This window comes from Cordyceps fumosorosea (assembly GCF_001636725.1).
Source record: "Cordyceps fumosorosea ARSEF 2679 chromosome Unknown scaffold_18, whole genome shotgun sequence".
In the NCBI taxonomy this organism is placed as follows: domain Eukaryota; kingdom Fungi; phylum Ascomycota; class Sordariomycetes; order Hypocreales; family Cordycipitaceae; genus Cordyceps; species Cordyceps fumosorosea.
The window spans coordinates 411,309-436,647 of record NW_017387318.1 but is presented as its reverse complement, the minus strand read 5'-3'; the positions used below and the strand labels follow the sequence as shown (position 1 = coordinate 436,647).

The 25,339-nt window shown below is 55.7% G+C and overlaps 8 protein-coding genes across 8 annotated transcripts; 3 read left to right on the top strand and 5 right to left on the bottom strand.

Annotated features, from left to right (window-relative positions):
* Window positions 1-320: 320 nt before the first annotated feature.
* Window positions 321-2,054, top strand: ISF_06812 (family S53 protease-like protein; the record flags this gene model as incomplete). The annotated part of the gene is made up of 1 exon (XM_018850416.1): window positions 321-2,054. The coding sequence occupies one exon, from the start codon at window positions 321-323 to the stop codon at window positions 2,052-2,054; it is 1,734 nt and encodes a 577-aa protein (XP_018702456.1).
* Window positions 2,055-3,016: 962 nt separating this feature from the next.
* Window positions 3,017-4,656, top strand: ISF_06811 (MMP37-like protein; the record flags this gene model as incomplete). Its single annotated transcript, XM_018850415.1, has 2 exons — window positions 3,017-3,043; window positions 3,103-4,656. 2 exons carry the CDS (start codon window positions 3,017-3,019, stop codon window positions 4,654-4,656), a joined length of 1,581 nt encoding a protein of 526 aa, XP_018702455.1.
* A 4,419-nt stretch (window positions 4,657-9,075) lies between these two features.
* ISF_06810 (hypothetical protein) lies at window positions 9,076-11,278 on the top strand (the record flags this gene model as incomplete). The annotated part of the gene is made up of 3 exons (XM_018850414.1): window positions 9,076-9,163; window positions 9,223-10,236; window positions 10,290-11,278. 3 exons carry the CDS (start codon window positions 9,076-9,078, stop codon window positions 11,276-11,278), a joined length of 2,091 nt encoding a protein of 696 aa, XP_018702454.1.
* A 650-nt stretch (window positions 11,279-11,928) lies between these two features.
* Window positions 11,929-16,407, bottom strand: ISF_06809 (RNase3 domain protein; the record flags this gene model as incomplete). Its single annotated transcript, XM_018850413.1, has 3 exons — window positions 11,929-14,985; window positions 15,035-16,104; window positions 16,152-16,407. The coding sequence occupies 3 exons, from the start codon at window positions 16,405-16,407 to the stop codon at window positions 11,929-11,931; spliced, it is 4,383 nt and encodes a 1,460-aa protein (XP_018702453.1).
* Window positions 16,408-17,166: 759 nt separating this feature from the next.
* ISF_06808 (hypothetical protein) lies at window positions 17,167-18,585 on the bottom strand (the record flags this gene model as incomplete). The annotated part of the gene is made up of 1 exon (XM_018850412.1): window positions 17,167-18,585. The coding sequence occupies one exon, from the start codon at window positions 18,583-18,585 to the stop codon at window positions 17,167-17,169; it is 1,419 nt and encodes a 472-aa protein (XP_018702452.1).
* Window positions 18,586-19,026: 441 nt separating this feature from the next.
* On the bottom strand, window positions 19,027-20,073 carry ISF_06807 (dual specificity protein phosphatase 3; the record flags this gene model as incomplete). The annotated part of the gene is made up of 1 exon (XM_018850411.1): window positions 19,027-20,073. One exon carries the CDS (start codon window positions 20,071-20,073, stop codon window positions 19,027-19,029), a length of 1,047 nt encoding a protein of 348 aa, XP_018702451.1.
* A 1,389-nt stretch (window positions 20,074-21,462) lies between these two features.
* On the bottom strand, window positions 21,463-22,032 carry ISF_06806 (hypothetical protein; the record flags this gene model as incomplete). The annotated part of the gene is made up of 1 exon (XM_018850410.1): window positions 21,463-22,032. The coding sequence occupies one exon, from the start codon at window positions 22,030-22,032 to the stop codon at window positions 21,463-21,465; it is 570 nt and encodes a 189-aa protein (XP_018702450.1).
* A 763-nt stretch (window positions 22,033-22,795) lies between these two features.
* ISF_06805 (ATP-dependent RNA helicase SUV3) lies at window positions 22,796-25,061 on the bottom strand (the record flags this gene model as incomplete). The annotated part of the gene is made up of 2 exons (XM_018850409.1): window positions 22,796-24,910; window positions 24,936-25,061. 2 exons carry the CDS (start codon window positions 25,059-25,061, stop codon window positions 22,796-22,798), a joined length of 2,241 nt encoding a protein of 746 aa, XP_018702449.1.
* Between the last annotated feature and the right edge of the window lie 278 nt (window positions 25,062-25,339).

Sequence of the window (25,339 nt, the reverse complement as noted above, 5' to 3'; positions counted from 1 at the left end):
TCCGAGCCAGGAGGGTAGGTCTATAGAGGTCACATAACTAACTAATCAGTTACCAAGACCATTGCATTCTGAAGGTGTTTCGGAGAAAGCAGAATCATCACATGTTTTCATTCAGACTAACAGAACTGGGAAGGTAGTTGTAAGATATTACAACATCTTAACACATTGAATAGTCAATGAATTAGCAAATGGTTTACTCTGGGCTCTCCCTCATACTGTACATAAGTCTGAGGATTTCCTGTCAATGAAGTCGAACAAACACAGCATCAATCATTTGGCATCAATCATTTGGCATCCATCATCTACTCTTCTTTGTGAACATGGTTTCTCAACTCTTTCGCTGCACAATCGCAGCCTGCCTCATCGCCCTCTGCTACGGCGGTCCCGCGACTCCCCAGCAGGCAGCCAAGCTCGGCAACCCAGCGCTCCTTGAAAAGGTCAAGGTCCCTGCCGAGTGGGCAGAGGCCGGCGCTCCCAAATCTGAGGCCATGGTGACCCTCCAGATTGGCCTGAAGCAGGCCGATATGGGCGGGCTGCAGAAGCGTCTCATGGACGCCGCGCATCCCAGCAGCCCCAACTACGGCAAGTGGCTGTCCAAGGAGGAGATGGAAAAGTACACGAGCCCGGCGCCGCAGTCCGTCGACATGGTCAAGGTCTGGCTGGGTGCCCACAGCATCTTTGATCAGTCCATCTCGCGCCCGACGCCGGACTGGATGGAGGTCCGCGTGCCCATCAGGCAGGCCGAGACGCTGCTCAACTCCCGCTACAGCCTCTTCAAGGACTCCGTCACCGGCAAGACGATGCCGCGCACCACCGAGTACTCCATCCCCAGCCTCCTGCACGACCACATCGACACCATCCAGCCCACAACCTCGTTTCATCGAAGCCTCGGCGCGCAGCCCTCGGCGAACGCGACCGAGTCCGCCGACGTGCACCGGCGAGCCACCTGTGACCCCAACAACATCACCCCGGCGTGCATCCGCAGCTACTACAACGTCGACTACACCAGCAAGGGCAAGGCCAGCCTCGCCGTCACCGGCTTCATCGGCTACTCGGCCAGCCACAGCGACGCGTCCAGCTTCCTCAGCCAGTACGACTCCGGCAACTCCGGGTCCAACTTCAAGGACGGCTCCGTCGGCGGCGCCCAGAACAACCCCTCCAACCCGACCCTCGAGGGCAACCTGGACACGCAGGTCGCCCTCTCCCTCGGCCACCCCAACCCGGTCACCTACCTCGCCGTCGGCCCCAACAACGACCCTGACAACCAGTTCGGCGACGAGCTCGTCAACCTCGGCACCTACCTCAACGCGCAGTCCGCGCCGCCCACCGCCGTGTCCACCTCGTACGGCGGCGAGGAGAACGGCTTCTCCTCGCAGTACCTGGACCGCATCTGCAACGAGTTCATGAAGGCCGGCTCGCGCGGCGTCTCCGTCTTCTTCTCCAGCGGCGACTTTGGCGTCGGCGGCAACAACCAGGCCAGCTGCTCCCAGGGCTTCTACGCGCTGTTCCCCGCGTCGTGCCCCTACGTCACCGCCGTCGGCGCCACGCAGTTCTACAACGGCGCCGAGTACGCCGCGCACTTTGAGAAGAACGGGTCCACCGGCGGCGGCTTCTCCTGGTACTTCAACGCGCCCGCCTACCAGTCCAAGGACACCCAGGGGTACATCGGCAACAACCTGGACAGCTCTTACAACGGGTACTACAACGCCAACGGCCGCGGGTACCCGGACATCTCTCTGATTGGCGAGTACTACGACATTGTGCTGAACGGCGGCACGGAGCGCGTGTACGGTACGTCGGCGTCGTCGCCGGCGTGGGCGGCGCTGGTCTCGTTGATCAACGACTACCGCATCAGCATCGGAAAGTCGACGCTCGGGTTCCTGAACCCTCTGCTCTATGGCAACTCGGCCGTGCGCTCGGCTCTGATTGATATTACCAACGGCAACAACCGTGGCTGTGGCACGGACGGCTTCCCGGCCGCTGCTGGCTGGGACCCTACCACTGGTCTGGGAACCATGAACTTTGCCAAGCTGAGAAAGGCGCTTTCTTCTTGAGTTTTCTTTCTCGTTTTGATGTATACACAGGCTGTTAATAACATTTTTCTACATTCTCCCTTATCTACTTAACCTAAAAAAAATGTTCTCCCGTGTCAATCGCTCCTGTCCTGATGTGGTTCAGGGCCAATCGCGAGTTTGCTTCGGACTCCATCTAGCGGCCAGGTTAGAAACCGAAGGGAAAAATATAAGAAGAATTACATAGCAAATTAAACAAAATTTTCCATTTTTGGCAAGTCTTAGTCGATTAAATAGTATACCGAAGATAATTTCGAGTTCAAATACCAATTACACCATGTTAAGCAACAGCGTAGTAAGTAAATGGTATTACAAGGCCAAAAAGAATAATTGATTCTCTGACTTGGAAAAAACTAATAGATCGTTCAGTATGACAATTCAACAATCATTGAACTTCAGAAACGATAATGCTGTCGCAGCAAGCAGCTGACATCCCAAGCGACGAGTCTAGGGTAGCGGCAGAGGCTGAATTGGCGGAGGAGCCGTTTCTTGGCAAGTACCTGGCAAGCTCGTGGCGGCATCAAGCTCTAAAACAGCTCTTGAACCGCATGCTAAGATAACAAGCATATTTGGATTTTTCAGAGATTTTCAAGGTCATTCTACGGGTTTATCTGATTGCATCAGACACGCGTTGGTCGGTGGCCACTTGCTGCCGTCACGTGCGGCGATCGGCCGGAACTGACATCGCGACCCGCAACAACTCGCTGAGCTTCGTCTGCTAGCCAAGGTCAATCTCATCCTCAACTGTGCACCATACAGGATACCTAGCTGCTTACTCTCTCCCGCATATTGCAATTGTTATCGAAGACGAATAGTTGCAATCAGAACCGCCCGAATCACCCTTCAGTTTCAGCCTCGGGCTGATGGCGCTGTCCGTTTGGACACTTGACGGGTAGCATCTCGGCTTCACATCTACAACCCAGCACGCTCGGCGCGACCTCACAATGACTTCGGTGTACTCAGGGCTTCGGGTATGACTGGAATCTAACATGCATTGGCTCGTCATGGAGCTTATACTAATGCGCTACAGACTGCTTCGATACGCAGCTTCCGTCCCTGCCGGCCCATCTCAAATATCGCCCCCATAGCAGCACGGAGCAAATCGCGTTGCCAGCATGGCATCCAGTGCTGCCGCGGCTTCTCGAGTTCGTCAACTTTTCACAATACAGACCCTCGAAGCCCCTCCACCGATAAACCTGATGATGCGAGCGTTGCGAGCGGCGAGACGGATGCACCCCTGCTTAAGAAGCGCGAAAAAGAGTCGGCCAAGGGCAAATACAACCTGTACGGAGATGACTGGGAGGACTCGGTCGACTTCGCCATCAAGTCATTCGAGGACCTCCCGCATCGCCTGTTTGGTGTCAATCAGCACATGATCATCAACTATGAACTGAAAGAAGCTCTGCGTGTCATGCTGCGTCAGTTCAACGCGCCCATTGTCTACTGCTTCGCGTACGGCTCAGGCGTGTTTCCGCAAGGAGAGCTTGGCCGCAGCATCAGCGATGCCGAGTTCCGCGCCGTGCACCCCAAGCCGCCTGCTGCCCTGGTAATGGCGCAAAAGGGGTCGCCTAAGATGATCGACTTCATCTTTGGCGTCTCGCACACGCAGCATTGGCATTCACTAAACATAAAGCAACATCGGAAGCACTACTCGGGAATCGCCTCGCTCGGCTCGGGCGCGGTCTCTCATGTGCAAAACTGGGGCGCCGGTGTCTACTTCAACCCCTTCATCGAGATGAATGGCATGCTGATTAAATACGGCGTCACCAGCATCGATAATCTGGTGCGCGACCTCTCCACGTGGGATAATCTATACTTGGCTGGCCGCCTGCAAAAGCCAGTCAAGATTCTACGTGATCACCCGCAAGTGCGCCTGGCGAATCAGCACAACTTGATTGCGGCGTTGCGCACAGCGATGCTCCTTTTACCTCCGGATTTCACCGAGTCGGAACTTTACAGCACCATTGCTGGCCTTAGCTACCTTGGAGACCCACGCATGGCTCTCCCTACAGAGAACAAGAGCAAGGTCGACAACATTGTGAGCAACAATGTGGTGCACTTCCGTCGACTCTACGCCCCGCTGGTCAAGACGCTGCCCAACGTGGCATTCACCGGGCCCTGTCGACTCGACGATGAAGAGTGGGTGCTCGACGAGAGTGGCGACAATAAGCTACAGCAGGACATGGACCCGATCAAGCGCGGCAACATGGTGCGACGTCTCCCGTCAAGTTTCCGGTCGCGGCTGTACTTTCAGTACCAGAAGAAGTTTGCGATTCCTCGGGAAGAATTCTCAATCATGATGCAGGCTACGCGAGACGACGACCCCTCGTCGAACAAGCGACGTCAAGGCGGCGAGTTTGACCGAAGGATAGCCGCAGACAGGCCGGAAGAGCTGCAGGCACTGGTTCGGCAGGTGATCAAGCAGACTGTCAACTGGCCGAGCACCAGCCAGAGTATAAAGGGTTTCCTGATGGGTGGCTGGGGCAGGACGTATCGTTATTTGAGGGAAAAGTATGACAAGTGGAAGCAAGGGAAGAAGGATGAGGCCAAGAAGAGTGGCGAGCCAAAAGACGGAGAGAAATAGGGTTGGTCGATATGAGGCATCGAGTGAAAGTGAAAAAACCTAGGAGGAGATGTAGTGACTGGTTGGGGGTTATCTGATAGAACACGCTGGGCAACTGTACAAAAAATAAAATATAGATTACTATTCGAGCTGAAACATGGCAAGGCCAATCAATCCCTTACAGTACTGAGCGATACGCATACGAGCCTGGAATCACTGTTTCGGCCAGGTGATGACTGGCAGACAAGGCAGTCGGGGGATCCCTGCGAGCCCTTGACCCTGGAAAACCTTATTCTTCCGCTTATTATCCTGCAGAAAATAACGCTGAAAGAAACCCGAGATTTAGTTGGTAGTATTCCCCTGAGGAGGTCTTGCTTTTGTTTCTGTTGGGTAAGCTCGAGACAAAGCTGCTTGCTGCTGGGAGACGGGAGAAAGCCGAAAGTCGGAAATTGATTTCAAATACTTGTGATCATGCCATGCGTCTTCCTTTCGAAAAGAATTAAAGACTGCAGCTGCGGGCGGGCATGGATGAGCGTGAGTCAAGCCAGGGGACCAGGGGAGGCTACAGGCAAGTGAGCGATCTTGAGGGCCATGGCGACAGGATGTGGTGATCGCCGACTGGGTTTTTGCTCTTCGTGCCCCGAACCCGGTGAGTTGGGACGAAAGAAGGTTACGCAAGAGAATATCTTTTTTTCTTCCTAACTTTTGTTAAAGTTTTACAGAATTTGTGCTGCCGAACAATCATTATTGTTGCATCTTTTTTCTTGCTCTCTTTGAAAACGGGGAGGTTCCGGAGTCTGCCTGGGGGGGGGGGGCAACATCAACGTTGGAAACATGGATGATGATAAATTGAAAACGCTGTGTTTTATTCGTTGCTGAACGGGCGGAATAACTTCCACAAGGCGGCGCTGGATGAAAAGAAGCAGCACACCAACACACTTCCAAACGCCACGAAATAGGAACGGCGACGGTCTCAATATCCCCGGACCCAGAGCTTTGGGATGAGTTTGAGACAAGTCCGCCCACCTGATGATGACGAACCCGGGCAACAGGTAACCTTGTGCTCACTTCAGCCAAATTCCCGGCATTTTGGAGCGTCTTCTTCTCTTTTTTTTGTGGCTTTTTTTTTTCCCTCTCAGATTCCAATCCAATGGATGGGCGTGGGTCGATCTCGACCGTGATTTGCATTTCGCGGCATCCGGCAATCCCACTTCTTTTCTTAATCTATCTGAGGTGGGCGCGGAATCGTACTCCGTACTGTGCGGTGCTCTGGCTGGCAAGGGGAGGGGGTCGGATGAAGGAGAAGCAAAGAAAAGAACAACGCCCCTCTGGGGGAGATGGGTACGATCGGGTGATGCAAAGAAGCTTTTTTGTGTTTCCCGGTTTGGTAGAACAGCAGCAGCTGGACATGGACCCGAGCTGTAACTCTTTTTTCTTGGAAAAGGCTTGTATTGGTAGGCTTACGTACCGCCCCATTCAGCCGGTGTCAATGCAGGCAATGCAGGCAGCTTTAGCAGGAAAGTTAATCAACGACGGAACCAGACCCGCGGGAGCTTTTCTCCTTGCGCGGCCGCCTTCTTGCCGCGATTTGCCTCCCGTGCTTCCCGTGTTGACGGAACAATGAGCGGTAACTAACTACCAACTACCAACTACCAACTACCAACTACCAACCAGTAGATAAATGAGTCTAGCCTCGCCCCGAGCCCTACTTTGTGCTATCCCAAACATGGCTTCGGCACTTGTGAATGCTGCATTACATACACATATGAGCGCATATTGAGTCGTGCACAAGTGTCTGTGCAAAATAGTGCCAAAAACTCGGCAACAGCAAAGTTTCAACTTTGACATCCATACCCCTCCCCACTCAGTCGAGTGACAAGCCACTTCCACTTCCACCTCAAGAGCTTGCAGGGACCATGCCCGTAATTGTGTGGGTTTTGGGTGGGTGATCGGCAAGCATGCCATCGCATCTTGGAGCAAGGTGGGCGCTGGATGCTGTGGCAGAGACAGTGGGCAATTCCCTCAGAGTCACGAGTGGAAAGTTGGGGAAATGATGTTTACTTGCCGGCTATGGAAATGTGCTCAGGTGGTGTTTCTGTATTGCCCGACACCAGGTATCATCGGGGCCAGACGGTGTTGACCGACAGAGCTACTGTAGGCGGAAGCATGGGAGGAGGACATGGTGCTGCAGCAGTCATTGTGTGGTGAAACAAGCCAAAAGGGAGAAACACAGGCAGACCACTGAGCGGTAGGTGCACCTGCAAGCCACAGAATAGGCAATTCCGGACAAGATGGAAACATGATGAACTTGATGGGTAGAAAGTTCGTCGTATGTACACCAACAAGTGCTGTATCGGACATGGGCGGAGCAAAGCTGCGGCGAGGACCTATCCCCAGCCAGCTCCAGCTCCAGCTCCAGCTCCAGCTCCAGCTCCAAGCTCGGGCAGGCAGATGGGACAGATGCCAAGCTAGCACTTGACTGGTCCAGGAACACACAGACGCGGCCTTGCACAAAGGCTTTGTGCAACCGAGTTCAGCTATTGGCCGCCCAGGTCCAGGCACACACAAGGCAGGGCAAGGCAAGGCAAGCCGCGGCCTCGGAGCGAGCGGTCTAGTGGCGGCCCCTGGTGGGCAGTCCGCAAGCCACAACATACATAGAGAAATAGAGGAGAGGTATTATTATCTGGGGGGTCAATATTACGGAAATGTTGCAGAAGTAGAAGTGGAAGAGAAAACTGGATGTAGATTTTATTTCATTAAAGAGAAACGGCAAAGAAAGAATTTGATTCCGGCCGGGCGGGACGATCCCGAAGAGGCGGTCCGGTCATACCATCATGTTAAAATTGCGCCATGTATGTTCGGCACACTGTATGTACACAGCATGCGCATGCTTGCATGCATACAATTCAATGCCCCAGTTTGTTTTTCTCATGTCTCTGATTCATGAATTTGCGACTCGGAATCGTCAGCACATGCGCAAGAGCTGTCGTCTACTTCCACCTACCCAATAGAAGGTCCTGCACAGCCCATCTCGTTCAACTTCAGGCTCTGGCTCTCTGTCCAAGCGGCTCTTGGACAATCCAACGCGGTCCGTGAGCCTTGTAGCGTCGACGCTAGGCACTTTGACGTAACGAAGAATAGTTATTCAGCGCTGCCAAAAACGTGTCAGATGGCGCTATTCGCAACGCCCAAACCTGTCATGATGCAGACCGTCCATGCTAGCCTCCCCCCCTCCCCCTCTCCCCTTGACCGACTCGGACCTCCGTTGTCCGTCAACGTGTCTCGCCTGTGTGCTTTGGCGCATTCGCCTCTCTTTCAGTTCGAGACATTCTGTTCCCAATAGCCATAGAAAGAAAAAAAAAAACCATGACCGCCGCCTCCTCCGGATGCTGTGCGTCCGTGTGTAACAGACCCGCCTTCCTACGCAACCCTTTTTCTTGGACTTCTTGGGGTTTGCCTTGGCTATCTACCAGTTACCGCCTAACTAGTTACCTCTCCGCGAGTGACGATGGGCTTCGCTTCGTCTCCGAGCTAGCTGGCTGAGAAGAAGTAGCCCCCCCCCCAGGAACAGGGGGTTTGAAAGAACTGGGACTTGTCCTCATCCCGGCTAGCCGCATCTGCAGCAGCAACGCAACCCATCTGCCCTCATCATCCCTTCCCCAATGGGCAATTGGCGAAAGCTAGCTGTGGTGAAGGAGTCGTCGGGTTGGTCAAGGCTTTGCCGTGGTACAGCATAAATAAGCCTTGATTGGCGGCCATGTGCATATACGCAGCGCCAGGGAGGAAGGATTTTGGCTGGGCTGAGATTCTAATGCAGGGGTTTGCAACCTGCAACGCAGCTTCTCCGAGTCTTGTGCCTCACTAAAAACCTGTTAACCAGTAGTTGATGAAGGCTGATTGAGGGGGGGGGGGGGGGGGGGGAGCTTCTCAACAGCAACACTCCCCCCAGCGCCATCAAAAAAGCCTATCCGTGCGAAAGTCAGTTCCACACCCACCACTCATAGACTCTCGTACCGATGAAAAGGCTTCCCACCTGGGAAAAAGCCTCCCAGGTACGTGGTGGGACGAAAACCCCCGACGAGACAGGTCCTTGCTTGGATTGTACCGAGTATGTAGATCGTGTACTGGATGTATATCCTGCATCGAGTAGCCGTAGCCCAGTCCCTGCCCCCCCCCCCCCCCGGGTTGCGTTGCCTCTGTTCCACTCTCTGCAGGCTGCTCATTTATTATGTATATTAAATAAGTGATGCCCATATTCTGCTTTTGCTTCTTCTCTTTCTCTTCTCCTGGCCGGGCCCCATTCTCGATCCGGTTTCCCCGTCGTCATCACCCACCCGCCTAAAAAGCAATATAATACGCCTGCAGATCCCAACGCATGCAGTACAACGCTCTTTCTTGAAATCGGAAGGATCGTGCTGCTTCTGCTGCACTGACATCATCATGGGGTTTCTCGCCTTCCTGCAAAGGCGGCAAAGCGACAAGACGTCGTCGCTTTCAAGCCCCCCTTCTACAATAACCCTCCAGCGCAGTACGACACAGACAATGCCGAGCCCATTCCAGCCATCAGACTAACACCGTCACCCGTAGGCAATGCTTCATCCGCGACGGCCAAGATTCGCAGTCGAAGCGACGCAGACCTTGTCAGCCAATACCAGCAAGAATACACATATCCTCCGCAACACACCGGCCAAATACAACAACGCCGAATCACGACCCCGACGACTCCCACTGGCCCTACAAGTACCGAGTTCCACCACCAACAGCCACGGCGGCGGAGCGATGGAGGGCTTTTATTATTACACGCCGCCGCCACCCGGCCAAACGTACCATCAAATTCACACTCGGATGCTTTCCTATCACGCTCCGGCAGCGTCAGGAGCGCCGTTTCCCGACACGTGGACCTGCTCGACGCCCAGGGGCAGCTCGGCCCCTCCGACTTCAAGGCGCGCTTACAAGCGACCGGCTCCCGCGAGTACGGCGAGGATGTCGCCGAGCGCAACATTGGGCAAAACGGCCTGCTGCTGGGCAGCCCTGCCGTGCAAAAGTTTTACGCCACCTCTGGGCGATCCTGCTCCTCTCCCGTCCCCTCATTGCAGGGCGGCTCGCCGCGGCGCCAGCGCCGCAAGCACGCACACAAGGAGATTATCCTCGAGCAGCCGGAGATTGAGGGCAGCGATAGTGGTGCCTACAGACCAGGCTCCCGCGCCTCAAGCATCTACACGGCCCGGTCGATGCCCATCACGCGCGCACGGGTGACGTCTATTTCTGAGCCGCCAGTGTGCACCGAGACGCGCCGCGCGAGCGTCGCCTCGCATGTCACCGTATCGTCCATCGGGCTCCCCAAGCTGGAAGAGGGCGGCGTCCGGGAAGCAGTGGACGCTGACGAGAGCGACGACGCATTCCCGCCGTCCATCCCGCGCTTCCGTCGCAGCGAGCCTCAAGTCCCCGCCATCGAGCCGCTACCGCAGCGTCCCGCGTCAGCGCTCGGCTCCGTCCGCCGCGCGCGACAGTCCGTGGACGTCCGGAGCGCGTACAACATGGGCTTGCCCATCCCGCGCGCGTCTCCTATCGACAGCATGTTCCACGGCGACGACCGTCACCGTAAGACTGTTTCCACGCGCAAGGTTTACCGAAAACTAACAGACAAAATGCAGGAAACCTAAGAAGTCTCCAGCGACAGACCCTGTCCGTTGAAAACATGATCCGCTGGCGGCGGACGCTCGGTGACGAGCTCGATGCTGACTCGGACGCGCGCTCCGTCGCGACCGAGCGCGCCACCGAGAGCCGCGCCTCCCAGCGGCAGTGGTCCGTCACCTCGACTGAGCCGACCGAGCGCTCCTCGGACGCATCGAGCCTGTGTTGCCCACGGCCCGCGAGCCGCGCCACCGTCACCACCTCAGTCGACATGCGCTCCCTGATGGACCTCGAGGGCAGCTGCGAGGCCACGGACGTTGATGCCTGCTCCACCACCACGGACGGGTCCAACGTGGATGCGTTTGTCGAGAAGCGGCGTCGGCGGAAGGCGGCAGCGGCTGAGGATAAAACGCTCGTGTTCGATGAGGCCGAGTTCTTCAACGGCCGCGGCGCGCTGCCGGGTTTGTTTGACGGCATCGACGACGCAACGCCGCTCGCCGAGCTGGACCCGAGCAAAGGCAAGGGCAAGGGCAAGAGGGATCGCAGCCAGACGCTGCGAGTCAAGCAAGATGACGACGAGCAGGTCAGCCCGCGTTCACAACCCGTCTCTGCTCCTCCTACCGCCCCGCGCACGCTGCCGCTCGAGGATGCCGCACCGCAGCCGCTCGAGGACGACCAGTGTTGCTCCTCCGCGCCCGGCGCCCTCGTGCCCCGCATGTACCTGACGCGGCGGCAGCGGCTGCTCGCCCTCGGCTTCGACTACGACACCGACGACGACGACGACGAAGACGCCTTTGACCAAGACTCGAACAAGCAGAGCCTGGCACCACCACCGCAGATGGTCCGCCCGCAGCAGCGTCTCAGCATCATCGTCGAGACGCCAGACGACACCGCGGCGGCGGTGAGCCGGCGCAGGGAGGCCAAGAGGATGTCGCGCGGAGGCGGCCTGCGCGTGCGGCGCGTCGAGCCGATGCCAGAAGAGGAGGGCAACCTGGCGGATATGGAGTAGGAGAGGCATGCCACTGCACAGCCCAGACAAACTGGGTAGCCCAGACAGGTAGGATAATCCAGGCAAACTGGGCAACCTGAACAACCCGGATACCCCGGATAACGCACGCCTGCCACAAAACTCGGCGCAGTTTTTGTGATGATGACGAAGATACAGAGACATAAACTGTCGACCTATTCCTTTTTTGCCTACTTTTTCTTTCTTATTTTTCTTATTTTTCTTTATCTGTTGGCAAGCATTTTGGGGTCATCTTTTGGGAACGGAACCCGTTATTACGGGCATTTTGGCTGGTACACTCCCGCTCTACATACCCTCACACACTCCTTTTCACGACGGTGGTGGCATTTTCTTTTTTCACATTACAGTTTCTCTTCGTTGGTACGGTTTTTAATCTCACATGGACATCTTTTCTTTATACAGGATATGAGCTGCGCTCTGGGATGACGCAGGTTGGCGAGGAGGGGGATTTGGGGGAGGCGGGAAGGGGACGGACATCCCACGCTGGAACACAACAGCTCAATACCAATTTCTTTTTCAGTTGATAAAAAGCACATATGACTTTGAAATCTCATAAAATTCTCTTGTATTGCCGTGAATGCTACCGCAAACTACATAATGCCCTTTCCACTCCCACCGACTGCTCCTGAACCTCACTCTCGACGAACGACGCAGTCACAGTTCATCTCCGTCCGGTAAGTGTCCTCGTTGATGCCATGAAGAACGGCCAGCGCCATGCTCGCAACCTTGCTCTTGGCCTCGATGGTGTTGCCCGCCTTGGCGTGCCAGCGCACCTCCCCGTGCACCAGCAGCGCGCACACCGCGTCGCTCCCCGTCAGCGCCGCCAGTCCCGCGCGCGACTCGCACGGCACCTCGGATACGCAGAAGCGCCACCGCGCGCAGCCGAAGCGTCCCTGCAGCGCGTGCACCGCCTGCGTGACCACGTGGCCCGCGCCCAGCGCGTCGTACCCCTCCATGTCGTCCAGGTGCGGCCGCACGAATCGCTCGAAGAAGCTGCGCACCACGTTGTAGTCGTACCGCGCGTCGACGAACATGGCGCCGATGAGCGCCTCGACGATGTCGGCGAGGACCTTGGGCGGGCGCGTCGCGGGCGTCCACCAGCCCTTGCTGACCGGCCGCCCGAGCGCGACGGCCTCGGCCTCGGCGCGTGAGTGGTGGAAGGCGAGGCGCTCCTCGTACGCGCGCACCTGGCCCGGGACGGCGGCGTCGGCGGTCAGAAGCTCCCTATGGAGACCGAGCTCGACGCAAAGATAACCGAGGAATTGGTTGCCGCAGACGCCCATCTTGCGCTCCGTCAGGAACTGCGGCCCGGCGTCGGGATGCGTGCGGAACAGGTGGTCGACGACGGCCATGTCCAGTAGCGCGTCCCCGAGAAACTCGAGCGTCTGGTAGTTTGGGATGTCCTCGGACGTATACGACGCGTGCGTGAAGGCGCTGCGCAGCAGGAGCGGCGAGCGGAACGCGTAGCCGATAAGCCCGGCCACCCGGTCCACCGTCACGAGCACGCTCGCGCTGACGGAGGCCGATGCCGCCTGCCACGCGGGGACCGTAAAGCCCGCGTAGTAGTCGGCGAAGCAGCGCATCTCGTGGTTCTCGCTGGATACCACCTTGGTCACCGCCCGGACCGCCTCGTCCATGCTGCCGCCGTCGGCCAGCCCCCCCATGTAGGCCGCGCCGATGATGGCCTCGCACACATCGGCGACGGTCTTGTCCCCCAGCGGCCGCACCACGCTATCCTTAGCCGGCTTGCCGCGCACCAGGCGCAGGTTGGGATACCATGTGCGCCGGTCAAAGGTGTCAGAGCGGATGTAGCTCGGCAAGCCGAGGTCGATGGCGGTCTTGAAGAGATTCTTGTTGCAGACCATGACCATGCGGTCGACGTGGTGCTCAAACTCGTTCGATCCGGGGTAGCGCGTGAACAGCGCTATGGTGGTGCCCATTTTGAGAAAAGTGTCGCCGAGGAACTCGAGTCGCTCGTAGTTGCGCTGGCCGCCGTGCTCTTCGTGCTCGGCGTTGAGTTCCCCATCGTCCGGATCTACTGCGTTCTTCGTGAAAGCCTCCAGCATCAACCCGAGAGGTATGTTGAGGCCCAGCATCTCGCGTACTTCCGCCACGACCAGAGCACAGTCTAGACGGTAGAGGATGGACGGAAGGAACAAGGCCGCACGGGCAACGTCGGCGGGAATGGGAGACAACTTTAGGCATTGTAGAGTGATGAAGCATATTTGGTCCGTTTTGGTGGTTTCCGTACGATCATCGTCCAGAAAATTACGGCGCAGGGATAGAAGTAGCGCCCTGTAAACGGGCTGCTCGGTGTCAAAGACGATCTTTTGTCGGTGCGGTGATCTGGTGCTGCAGCTGTACTGCATGATGGACTTGTCCGATGCTAAGTACGCGTTGTTCTTGTGTCCGGGGACACCCGCTGGCGTTGGATCAGTTGCTCGTAGCGTACGGTCTGTTTCGTATATGAAGAACTTTCTTGAGCCATCGTGAGGGTCAGTAACAAATTGCTGCCGGTTAACGTCTCCTGGGTCGACGGCCACGCCTTGATCCATGAACATGACGGCCTGCTCTATTCTCTGCCAGTCCAAAGTCTCTTGCTCATATTCATACAGTTTTAAGGAGGCCGGAGCGAAGAAATAAGGAATCTCCTCATCCTTAGCATCAAACATCTTGCTGAATACCTGGTCAAATAGGCAACGGGTAAACGCTGCTAGCTTCTGCACTTGCTCTGGCGATATTTCCACGGGTCCACTGCGTATCAGGTTGGCCGTCATAGTAAGGTCAATGGAAGCAAAAAGTTTGATCGGATCTATATCTGGTAGTTGTTGTCGCGTCAGTAGTGCAATCGATGTGATTCCCGCAGAATCAGGATGTATCTGGACAATGGTCCGGAACAGCCGCGTTGGTGTCTCGGTTGGCAGCGACGTCCACATTTTCGGTTTGATCAGCAAGGTGTAGTCCTTCTGGTTCTTTCCATTAAGTGCCAGCCGTGCATTTCGCATTCTTGGGAGCTTCTTCTTAAAAGTCGGTTGCAGATTCTGGTTGATGCTTCCTATTTGAATCAGCCGTGTGCAAGCCTCGTACGCGGCCGCGCACCTGGCTCGGATCTTGCTCCGCTCCATGCTTCCCGAGGTGGACTTGAACGGAGACGAGTCTGGTAGGATGACCCAGCAGATGAAGCTTTCACCCGCACCGGAGACGACATATTCCGGTACTGGATTCTTGTCTGTGCTTTGCACCAGCGTAGACACGAACCTAGCAAGAACAGACATGCTGTTTTGGTGGGACAAAGTCGCGGTATCTGCAACAATGAGCTCCCTTTCCGGCGGACGCTCATATTGGCCGATCCTCCTGTCCGCCGGTAGATTCTGACAGAAGCGGCGAAGAGATTGCGCGTCGAGTGTGACGTTTTGAAGACGGTTCATGTGCTGATAGTTGTCTTTTTCCAGCATGGTGACGAAAACAGACGAGGACTTTCTCGCACGTCCTCGTGACTGGATGTATTGAATGGCGGAGACGCACATGTCGAATCGAATAACCAGATCACAGGCAGGGATGTCGAGTCCTTCTTCAGCCACAGACGTCGCAAAGAGGCAATTAGTTTCCCCGTACTTGAAGTTGTCTAACTTCATCATGCGCTGGCGTTGGGAGATATGGGCCAAAGAAGTAGATCTTGCTATTCCAATCTGCACATGTTAGCCACCCGACTGGGCCATGCAGGACAATATCACAAACCATAAAGTCTGCAACCATGCCTCTAGGCGCGGTGTTGGGCTGCGTAAAGTAATCTGCCAGCATCATTGCCACGTACTGCTTGTCTACAAAGACAAGGCACTGTGTTGCACGATTCTCCTCGAATGCGGCGCACAACGTCTCACGGAGCACGGCAAGCTTGGACGAAATCGCGCCGTCATCTGTCGGCAGCGCCATGAATTCATGATTGCCGATCATGGGTCGTAGCGTGTCAAGCGCGGCTGATGCAGCCTCAAATCTATCGTAGTTAAACTCGACCCTATTGCTCTTCGCCGAATGCAGTGCCATGTTCTTCATCGCATCGTCGGTCAGAAGGACCTGCCAGAAGCGGTCCGCGCACCACGGGCCTAGGATCGAGCCCATGTCAACCGCCCACGCCACCGCGTCGTTGAGCTGGGGAAGGTGCTGCGAGTGGTCATTGATGGTGAGCGTCAGCCGCGTGTATGAGTCCACCGGTGCCCGCAGCGGCTTGTAGAAGCGGACTCTTTCCTTTTGCTCGCGCTTGACCCAGCCGGCCTCGAGCACGTCGTCGGACACGGTCGCAATCTCGCTGCACATAAGGCTCTCAAGCTGCTGCACGGCCGCCTCCATGTCGAGGGTCCCCGTGTCGATCGGGGATGCGGTCAGGCCCAAAATGCGCGGCTTGACGGCGTCGCCACGCGGGTAGTACCGCTTCATGATGGCCGCGTAAGGGTGTTCCTTCTTCGCGTGGTGGACCTCGTCGAAGATGAGAAGGTTGATCTGCCGCATGCTGATGAAGCCGTGGCTCAGGCAGTCGAGGAGGATCTGGGCGGTACACACGATAATCATGTGTTCGTCAAACTGGGCGTCCCAATGGCGCTGGACTTGCGCGATGGGTTGAACGTCACCGTAAAATTTAGTTGCTGGAAAGGGTAAGTTTGCGCGAATAACCTGGAATTGTTGCAGGCACAATGCAACTTTGTCAACGATGAAAAAGGCCGTCTTTCGCAGGCTCCCTCGCGACCTGTCCTCCAATTCTTGCTCGAGTACATGTCGAAGCAGCATAATGGCGATGAGGGTCTTTCCCGAGCCTGGCTCGCATTAGCAATTATTTCTTTTCGAGCATTTCCGCGCATACCCGTGTCTAATACCACAATGGTATTCTTCTCCTTTGCCCTCTCGAAGAGTTCGTTCTGGTATTCGCGAGGCGTGATCATGAGCGCGGAAATCTCGGCGGCAGCGTCGCTGATGGCCTCCGCGGGCGCTGCCGGAGCTTCAACGGATCCATCGTCGTCGACTCTGGCTTGATGTTCAAGCCAGGTTTTGAAAACGCTGTTGTCGTTAATCTTCCGCTTGGAGAGCTGGCGGTGCGCACTGGCATCTTGCGGAATCATTGCGAGACTGCGTGCTCGCTTGTGTGGAAGGGGTAGAAGTCAGGCTTGAGAAAAGAAGGAAATTGTTTCCCGGAAGGGCTGAAAAAGCAAACGGACTGCATGTCGTATTTTCTGCTGGTGTCAGGTCACGCATTGTGCGCTGCATGAGGCTGCGTTTGACAACAGCCCGCAAGAAGGCGCGTTTGGCAACGACCGGCAGCTTGCAGATGTGTGTACCTGACACCAACTTCAGCCAAGCTAAATAGAGTCAACTAAGATACCAGAAACTGCACCTTCCGTGCACAAATTCACTGTGCTTTAGCAGGCTGCCTCTATCGTGCGTTTGCATGCAAGTCAAAGGCAACAGATGCGTCGTTTTTCCATCGAAAAACCGCAACTCCAACGGGAGGTAGGTTGCTGACGAACACTCGTGATCTAAAACTGTATTTGTTGGCTGCACTCGATCGATCGAGTCCAATCGCTGTGCTGACCCGGCAGGCAGAGGTTTCAACGGACGCCCGTCAGCACTCCGTCCATTCGCCTTGTATACAATCAACGAAGATCAACCCAGGGTTAATTTACCTACCATTACCTAGACCACGAGAACTGCTAGATTCACAGTGAAATTTTCATGCTACTTGCGAATTACCTCTCCACGTTGCAATCCCCGTCAGTAAATAATGGCCTACTAATTCCCGAAGCAAGTCCGACGCCCCTACCTCTCGTAGCATATATCATCCGATTAAGAAAAAAGAAGTAAAAGACCGTGCCACGTCTATTTTATCCAACTTTGATCAGCACCTCCGCTGCTATCGCAACCCTCGCAAATACTGCGTCGCCCGCAGAGTCTGCAAAACGAGCCTGTTGTGCGGTCCGCACCGGGTCCTTGCCCGCGTTTGTCCGCTCCTTCACGCTCTCAAACTCTTCCTCCAGTCTTGGAAGCGCGAGGGCCAACCTCTCCGCCTCCTCCTCCGCGGCACCACCTGCGGCGCCCAGCTCCTGGCGGAGGACGGTCGCCTGGAGGGCGAAACGAGCCCGCGTTGCCGAGGCGGCAAACTCAGCCCTGTTTGCAAAGCTCGCGTACTCGGTTATGGCTTGCTGCTGCGTCTCTGTCTCTCTTGGGCGCGGCGCAGCGTTTTGCGACTTGATCCGCGGCTTGGTGGACGATCTGGGCCGCGCATTCCAAGCCGTCTTCAGCCCTGCTTTAGCCTTCATGGACCGTATCGCCGCCGTCGTTTTGGCATTTTGCCCCCGAGGAGTAGGAGCTATTCGCGGCTGCTTCTTCTTGCAGGCGCCAGGTGTGTATTCTGAGTCGCTGTCACACGGGTCGATAAATTCGGAGCTTTTCGGCGTCTTTCGTTTACGCGAATACTGTCTCGGGCGGGGCGCGATTTCGGCTGCACTTTTGCAAAGATAATCGTCCTTCTCCGCAGTCTGGGTTCCAAGGTCCTCTTGCATGTGGTATGGAAGTTGCTCCTGAGTGTGACTCGTAGGCTCGTCAACAATGCCATGTTGGATAATCTCTTTGCGGGTAAGACCACGGTCTTCCGCAATTGTAGGAGACCATCCATCAGTGGTCACCGACTCTGGTTTGCCTCCGTCAAAACTCGAAGCCGACTCGCTGCACTCGCTATGCTCCTCGGCCGACACCGACTCAGCCTCAATACTAGCGGCTCTCTCAACAAGTCCAACATCAGGTAGATCGTCTACCTCTGGTGGAAACTCCGCCTGATCTGGTGTCTCCGATGAGAAATCCCTCGGCCATTCGTCTTCCCAAGGCGATTCCACGGCCGCTTCGTCCCGGGGTGCAACTTTGTTGGTGCCCTCGCCAGGGTCTGGAAATAGCTCGTCATCGAAAATAGACCAGCGCTGTCCGAGCTCAACCTCAGTCGCGGTAAACGACCCCGGAACCGTTTCTGGGTAGTGCCCGTCTGGAAAGCCCACCCCAAAGTGACCGAGGGGCGGCACTTCGAAGCCCATGAACGGGTCGCCAAGAAGAGACTGCTGCCGGCAACAGTCTGGCGACGTTGCTGCGTGCTTCTGGCATGAAGGCAGCTGCTCACACGGGTTTTGACCGTTTTCGTCGAAGTCGGCCGGCGGCGGCGCATCGACGAGTTCTGCCCCTGCTGGCGGCGGCTCGGGAAGAAACCACGCGTCGTTATCCAGGAATGCGGTGCAGTCAGTGATGCCCTGTTCCATCGTTGTTGGCAGCCAATCAAGCAACTGGTACATGCAAGAGTTGAAAGGTAATGAAGGAGGACGAAAGGAATGTGCGATTTGGCAACTGCTCAATACTGTAGTCGCGGCTTTTGTTGCCCGAGATTGCATTGCACCGCAACGAGCCGCCAGCTGGCAGCAAACGAAGCCGCCGATGCACATCTTTTTGCACAGCAGCCACCTGCCACACTCGTTTGGAATACTTGATGTCAAGGGCTTGATAGGAAGAGACTGAAGAATGTACTCTGCGTAGTATTATACTACTAGCATCGCTACTCTTATGCTCTGCACGAAAGAATTTGAAGCTTGTTGACCGCCGGCGGTTGCCAACAGTACCAGAAAGACCAGACAAGGCAGCCATATCTAAACGCCAGACCATGCCCAAAAAAATCAATACCCGCAACAAATGTTGCCTCACTCTGTCTATATGAAGGGGGCTAAAGCCTCTCTTCCATGGAATTGGTCCAAGTCGGAGTCCGGAGCACGCTTGAATTTCTGTCGATTCTGTTGGTCCTCAATGCTTGTGCCGGATGCCGTAACGTCGCCCGCGGCCTTTAGTAGTTGCTCCCACGCTTCCAGTTTACTGCTAATATCAAGGTCATTGCAGGACAAACGATACTGCAAGATAAACTTGCCCGCATCGACACTGGACATGTCAAACACGGCCATGATGTAAGCGGCAACGACGATAGGGCTCCAGTGGTTGCCCGAGGCGCAGGTGATCAGGAATCTCTCGGTGGGCTCGTTGTCACCTTCGGCATTGATTTGTTGTTTGACCCTCTCCTCTTCGGCGCTGATTCTGTGGTTGACGAGGATGCTAATAATCTTTTGCAGCCCGTTCCTGGCATTCCAGCTCTCGGAGTTCCAGTTCGCAGACTTCTTATTCCTACGCTCGTTGTACTCCAGCAGTTCAAACTGAGCAAACCGAGAGTTATGTTCAACCACGGCCTTCAAGACATCTACGCCGGGCAAGTTGGCACAGGCCGCGTCGGTGGTGGTCCAAGGGAAGTGGGCCATGCTCTTGTCGCGCAAGATGACGACAAGGGAGAACTTGTTTTTAGTCATGAAATTGAGGTCTTTGAGGATATTCGTGGGGGCGATGACCATGTAAGGGAGCACGGGCTGGGCCCCGTCGCGCATGTCGTATTTCCACTTGTTCCAGCCATCTGTTTTCGTCGCGCTGAGCGCCTTCGCAGCGGTTTCGAACGAATTGCGGGAGATATTGAGGTAGTCGAAGTTCTTCTCGATCGCCTTCATGTCTCGGTCGATCAAGGCGCTGTTGGCGTCGCCGCACGGTGGGCCAGGGCGCCAGCGAGGAGGTTGACCTGGATAAGGTTGGCTTGGCAGGCCCCGCGAGTAGGACAGCCTCGGCTTCGCGTCTATGTATTGTGTTGAGGGGAAGGGGTGGTCGTCGATCTCCATTGCGTCGTCGGCGTGTGCGAGGCCTCGGGGCGGCGCAAGGGCATCCATGGTCGCTGGGTTGGTGTTTGATGGGAGTCGTCGATAAAGGATATTGTCGAATGATGTGCGGGATATGGGATTCGGTCGGGAACATGAAAAGTTGGAGAAGAAAAAGGACAGGTGGGAGCGGCGCGCATGGTCTATGTATGTATGTTACGAGAAGTGTAGTGTGCTGAGAGTGGAAGGACGGAGCGACGGGCAACAAGGCTGCGAGATGAAGTGGGTAAACGGAAACACGTACCAGTAGCTGCCCACCATGGCGTTCACTGGGCAGCTTACTGGCACGGAGCGATACGCCGGGTCATTGCGGAAGACGGGATGACTGTCAAAGGATCATGGGAGCTGCTCGTGTAACTTAATTCTGTTGAAATGTGCCCGGGATGCTGCGCTGCAAACACGGTTTCACAGTGGCCGTTCCCCAGGTACTAAGTAGGCACGGGTATGACGGGCGCTACGGAAGACTTCTTGACTTATAATAAACAGCGGAGAACGAGAAAGCAAAGACCAGACAGGTAGTAGTGATATCTGTATCAGAGTCTTGGTTTCTTAAATTCATTGCTTTCGATTACTTTTTCCACTATGAAAGTGCTATTTTCCGCTGCTGAAAAGTTCTGGTTGCAACTATCTCACGCCTTGTTATTCATCTGCTCGCACGGAGCAAGAGAGAGACGCTGCTTAATATGTAGGGAATGTAAAAATACAAAACATGTACACTATATGAAAGGTGTGCAAGATGTAAAAGATGAAAAAGACAAGAAGACAAGAAGACAAGAAGACAAGAAGACAAGAAGACAAGAAGACAAGAAGACAAGAAGACAAGAAGACAAGAAGACAAGAAGACAAGAAGACAAGAAGACAAGAAGACAAGAAGACAAGAAGACAAGAAGACAAGAAGACAAGAAGACAAGAAGACAAGAAGACAAGAAGACAAGAAGACAAGAAGACAAGAAGACAAGAAGACAAGAAGACAAGAAGACAAGAAGACAAGAAGACAAGAAGACAAGAAGACAAGAAGACAAGAAGACAAGAAGACAAGAAGACAAGAAGACAAGAAGACAAGAAGACAAGAAGACAAGAAGACAAGAAGACAAGAAGACAAGAAGACAAGAAGACAAGAAGACAAGAAGACAAGAAGACAAGAAGACAAGAAGACAAGAAGACAAGAAGACAAGAAGACAAGAAGACAAGAAGACAAGAAGACAAGAAGACAAGAAGACAAGAAGACAAGAAGACAAGAAGACAAGAAGACAAGAAGACAAGAAGACAAGAAGACAAGAAGACAAGAAGACAAGATACCACACGAGGTTGACAAGGACTTCGGAAAAGAGTGAAATAGTTTTACACATTAAGACTACATAAGCCCTTCGTTATGCTTAATAAAATTGACCGCCAAGTATTTTAGATCAGTTCTTCGCTGAGCAGTTCTTCCTCCGGCAGCTCTTCGTCCGGCAGCTCTTCGTCTGGCAACGACCCGTCTGGCAAGCCATTGTTATACGCCCACCAACCCATCCAATTATCCGCCGAGTATTGCCGTTCACGCCAGAGAAACCAGGCAATATCGATGCAGGTCACGATCCTGTCAAAGTTTTCCCAAGTATCCTCAACATGATACATCGTCGGCAGTCCAAACCCGAGCACGCGCGTATAGTCCCCAATGTACGTTCTCTCGCCGATGTTGCTGAGAGTCTCGTTGCTCCGGTAATACTCGAGCATGAAGTCTTCGACGCGCTCGTACACGTCCCCGGTCTCGAGGTCGCCGCGGCACTGCGAGACAATGTACTGGGCCCCCGTCTCGTACTTGAAGCGCACGCCGTCGAGGAACGGAAGGTGGGTATCGATGTGTTCGTAGGAGAGCAGGTTCCTCTTCAGGAGCCAGGTGAAGAACATGCCGATGTGCGTGTTGGCGGCCGCGGGGTCGAGACCCTGCGGGACCCTCGGTCGGTGCCACTCGGCGCGGTCAATGTACATTGTGGGGGGTAGTTTCTTTTTGACGGAGCAGAGGATTGATATTTGGAGAAAGTTGTATTATGTAGTTGTTGGGTGAAGATGGTGGGAGTTGTTGTGAGCGTGGCCGGCAAGGGAGAGGTCAATGCAGGTGCCAACCGAAAGTATTGGGTAGGAAGGACCTCATGGTAGAAGCAATTTCCACTTGCGGGAATGCCTACCGGCTCCGACAAGTTATCTTCCCTGCTGCAAGGGCAAGACGAGTACTAGGTAGTAAGCGCGGTGTTTCCGGGTGGTGGCGCGTTTCCATAGGTTTCCTACCTCTAGTAAGCCAACTTCTCTACAGATAGATGTCCCTTTTAGCATTTACAGGTGGTACTAGAATTTTCCTTTCAAACTTTGTTCCCCAAGTTTTCGTCTCTTGTAGATATCGTTGTGCCGAGTTCTGACTTTCGAAATCATCATAGACCTCTGTATCGTCTGTTAGGCGCCTCTGTGCGAACGCATTGGCTGCTCAAGGTAGTCGGCACAAATATCACAACCTTGCTCGCGCAATTGCTGATTGTTGGGCATATAAACCCACCTGCGTCTGGTTGATGTGTATTATTTTACTCGTGTCTATATGCTTTTGTTACAGTTTTTGTTGTACATACTGCCCATTGACAGCCCCGCCGCACATGCTCTAGCTATACAAAATGTGTGCGTGCCCTGATCTTGTAATACCGCGCGTCGTCGAGGAGGCGTTCCGGGCCGCGCGCGATCACGCTACTCCGTACATATCGTACAATTACGCAGTCACCTCGTTGCGTTGCCTCATTGACTCGGCCGACGCAATACCCAAGACCGCACTATCGTTACCAACATCCGTGTCCGCGTCCCCATCTGCCTCGGCCGCGACGCGCTCCCGCAGCCGTGCCGCCTTGGCCTGGCGCCGCTTCCGCTGCCGCAGTGACAGCAGCTGCTCGTCGGTAAAGTTGAGTCTCTCCAGCGCGTCGATAAGCTTGCCCTCGACCAGCGAGCGCGCGTGGAACGCGAGGTCGATGCTGCGGAACAGGCCCGCGAAGCGGTACGACAGCCAGATGTACCCGTTGAGCGCCATGTGCAGCGACTCGAGCTTGTACAGGTAGTCGGTCGCGCCCTTACCCGAGACCTCAGTCAGCGGGAGGTCGAGCACCTCGAGCGGTATCTCCTGGATGTCGAGAAGGTCGCCCGACTCGTTGTGCGCGACCACTCGCGCCATGGCGCGAAGCGCGGCGACGGCGCCCTCGCTGGACAGCGAGATCGGCATGTGGCAGATGCTCAACCGGTCGCACACGGAGAGCGGCAGGTCCTGGATGATGTCGGCGATCTCGAGCGCGGAGGAGCTCACGTTGAGGCGGAAGTGGGTGCTGACGGTCGCGGCGGCCTTGATGCGCATCAGGAGGAAGGACAGCGGGGTGTCGGGCGGAAAGTACGACGCGAAGCGCTCGACCACGCTCGGTGGCGGCTGGATGTACGCGTGCTTGATGTCCTCGACGTCCTGCTGGAAGGCGCGAGTGAGCGACCGCACGTCCTGCCGGTCCATGGCGGTTACGTAGCCGACTTTTTGTTCCGTGGTGCCGGTTGTTGTGTCCGCCTCGCCGTCTTTTGTGGCTTGCTGCGCGGAGCGGTAACGCCCAGCACGGCCGCCAATCTGCTTAAACTCGGGGACGCTCAGCATGCGGTGCTGGAAGCCGTCAAATTTGTGCACCGACTCGAAGATGACACGCTTGATCTCGAGGTTGAGGCCCATACCAATGGCATCGCTAGCGACGACAAAGTCGTAGTCGTTGTCTGGGTCGTTGAATAGCGCGGCCTGCTGCACGCGTACTTCGGGCGGCAGCGTGCCGTAGATGATAGCGCACCGGCGGCCCGTCTCTTGCTCTACCTGGCGCTTTAGCGCGTGCAAAGAGACGCGGCTGAAGGCGACGATAGCATCACCTTTTTGCAAGCGGTGATACTTGCCCTCCAGCGCCGTCGACATGGTCTTGAGCGGGCTGAGGCGCTCGTAGCGGTGCACGACACACTTGTCGCCGACAGTCGCGCAGAGGCCTTCGATCAGAGACACAGAGCGCTCCTCGCCGCAGACATGCACCTCCTTGGCTTGGACTCCGAGCAGCGCCGTCGTCCACGCGCTGCCGCGGTCCGGGTTGCCAATCATCTGGATCTCGTCGATGACGGCGACATCGAACCGTCGGTTGAGCGGGACCATCTCGACGGTACAGCTCGAAAAGAAGCGGTCCGTGTCGTCGGGAATGCGCACCTCCTCGCCAGTGATGAGTGCGCACGGCAGGCCCTTAGCACGCAGCCGATGGTAGACCTCTGCGGCGAGCAGGCGCAAGGGCCCCGCGTAGACGCCGCACCGGGACGCCTCGAGGGCGAGCAGCGCGTTGTACGTCTTCCCCGAGTTGGTCGGGCCGACGTGGATATGGACGGTGCGCTGGAGGGCGCGAGTGGCCGGGAACCACTCGTGCGGGTGGCGCAGGTCGAGCAGGCGCGCCTGGCTGGCCTCGATGCCGCGCGAGAATCGGCGCTGCGTGACGAAGGACTGAAAGCAGTACTGAATCTCTTTGGCAAGGCCCCGCACGTCGCGCTGGATGAAGGCGTCGCGCAGGTTCCAAAAGAGCGGGTTCTTATCGCGCCGCGTGATGTTGCGCTCGGCGAGCGAGAAGGCCTCGTCGATGGCGTTCATGAACTCGGTGCCCTGCCGCCGCAGCTCCTCTTCACTGACGCCGCCCTGCGCAAATTGCGCGGACTCGAGCTGCTGCTGCAGCACGGATTGCAGGCGGTGGAGAACCGTGGACCGGAATACACCGTGCTTGCCTTTGTACTTTTTGGTGCTGTCCAGCACCAGCCTTGAGCGCGGATCATGGCCCTGGCCAATCTGTGAAGTGTCAGTCGAGAGCTACGATATGGGCGGAGCGTGTCCAGGCGTACCGAGTCGGCTCTTGGCTCAAGCTTGGGCTTTTTCGGTATTTTTCGGTCGATTCTTTTATCCGGTAGCGGTTCCACGGCGACACGATGAGGCCGTCCATGTTTTTGTGGTTGCGCGCTGGCAGACAGCAATCTGGTGCAGAGTGAGGCTGGTGTCTGGACGCTGCGGGCCCGTTTGCAGACAACGCGTATCATGGCCGGGGCGTCGTTAAGATATTTGATTCATTTCCTTGACATTCAGTCAGTCGTCTTGCTGATTGATGAGAGACTTTTGCTGTGACAGTTGCTTTTGTGAGTGTGATATCAAAAAATTTGGGCTTGAGAATGTATGAGAAAGTCGCATCCCCTGTTCGAATATGACTGGCTCAACGCCACCCAG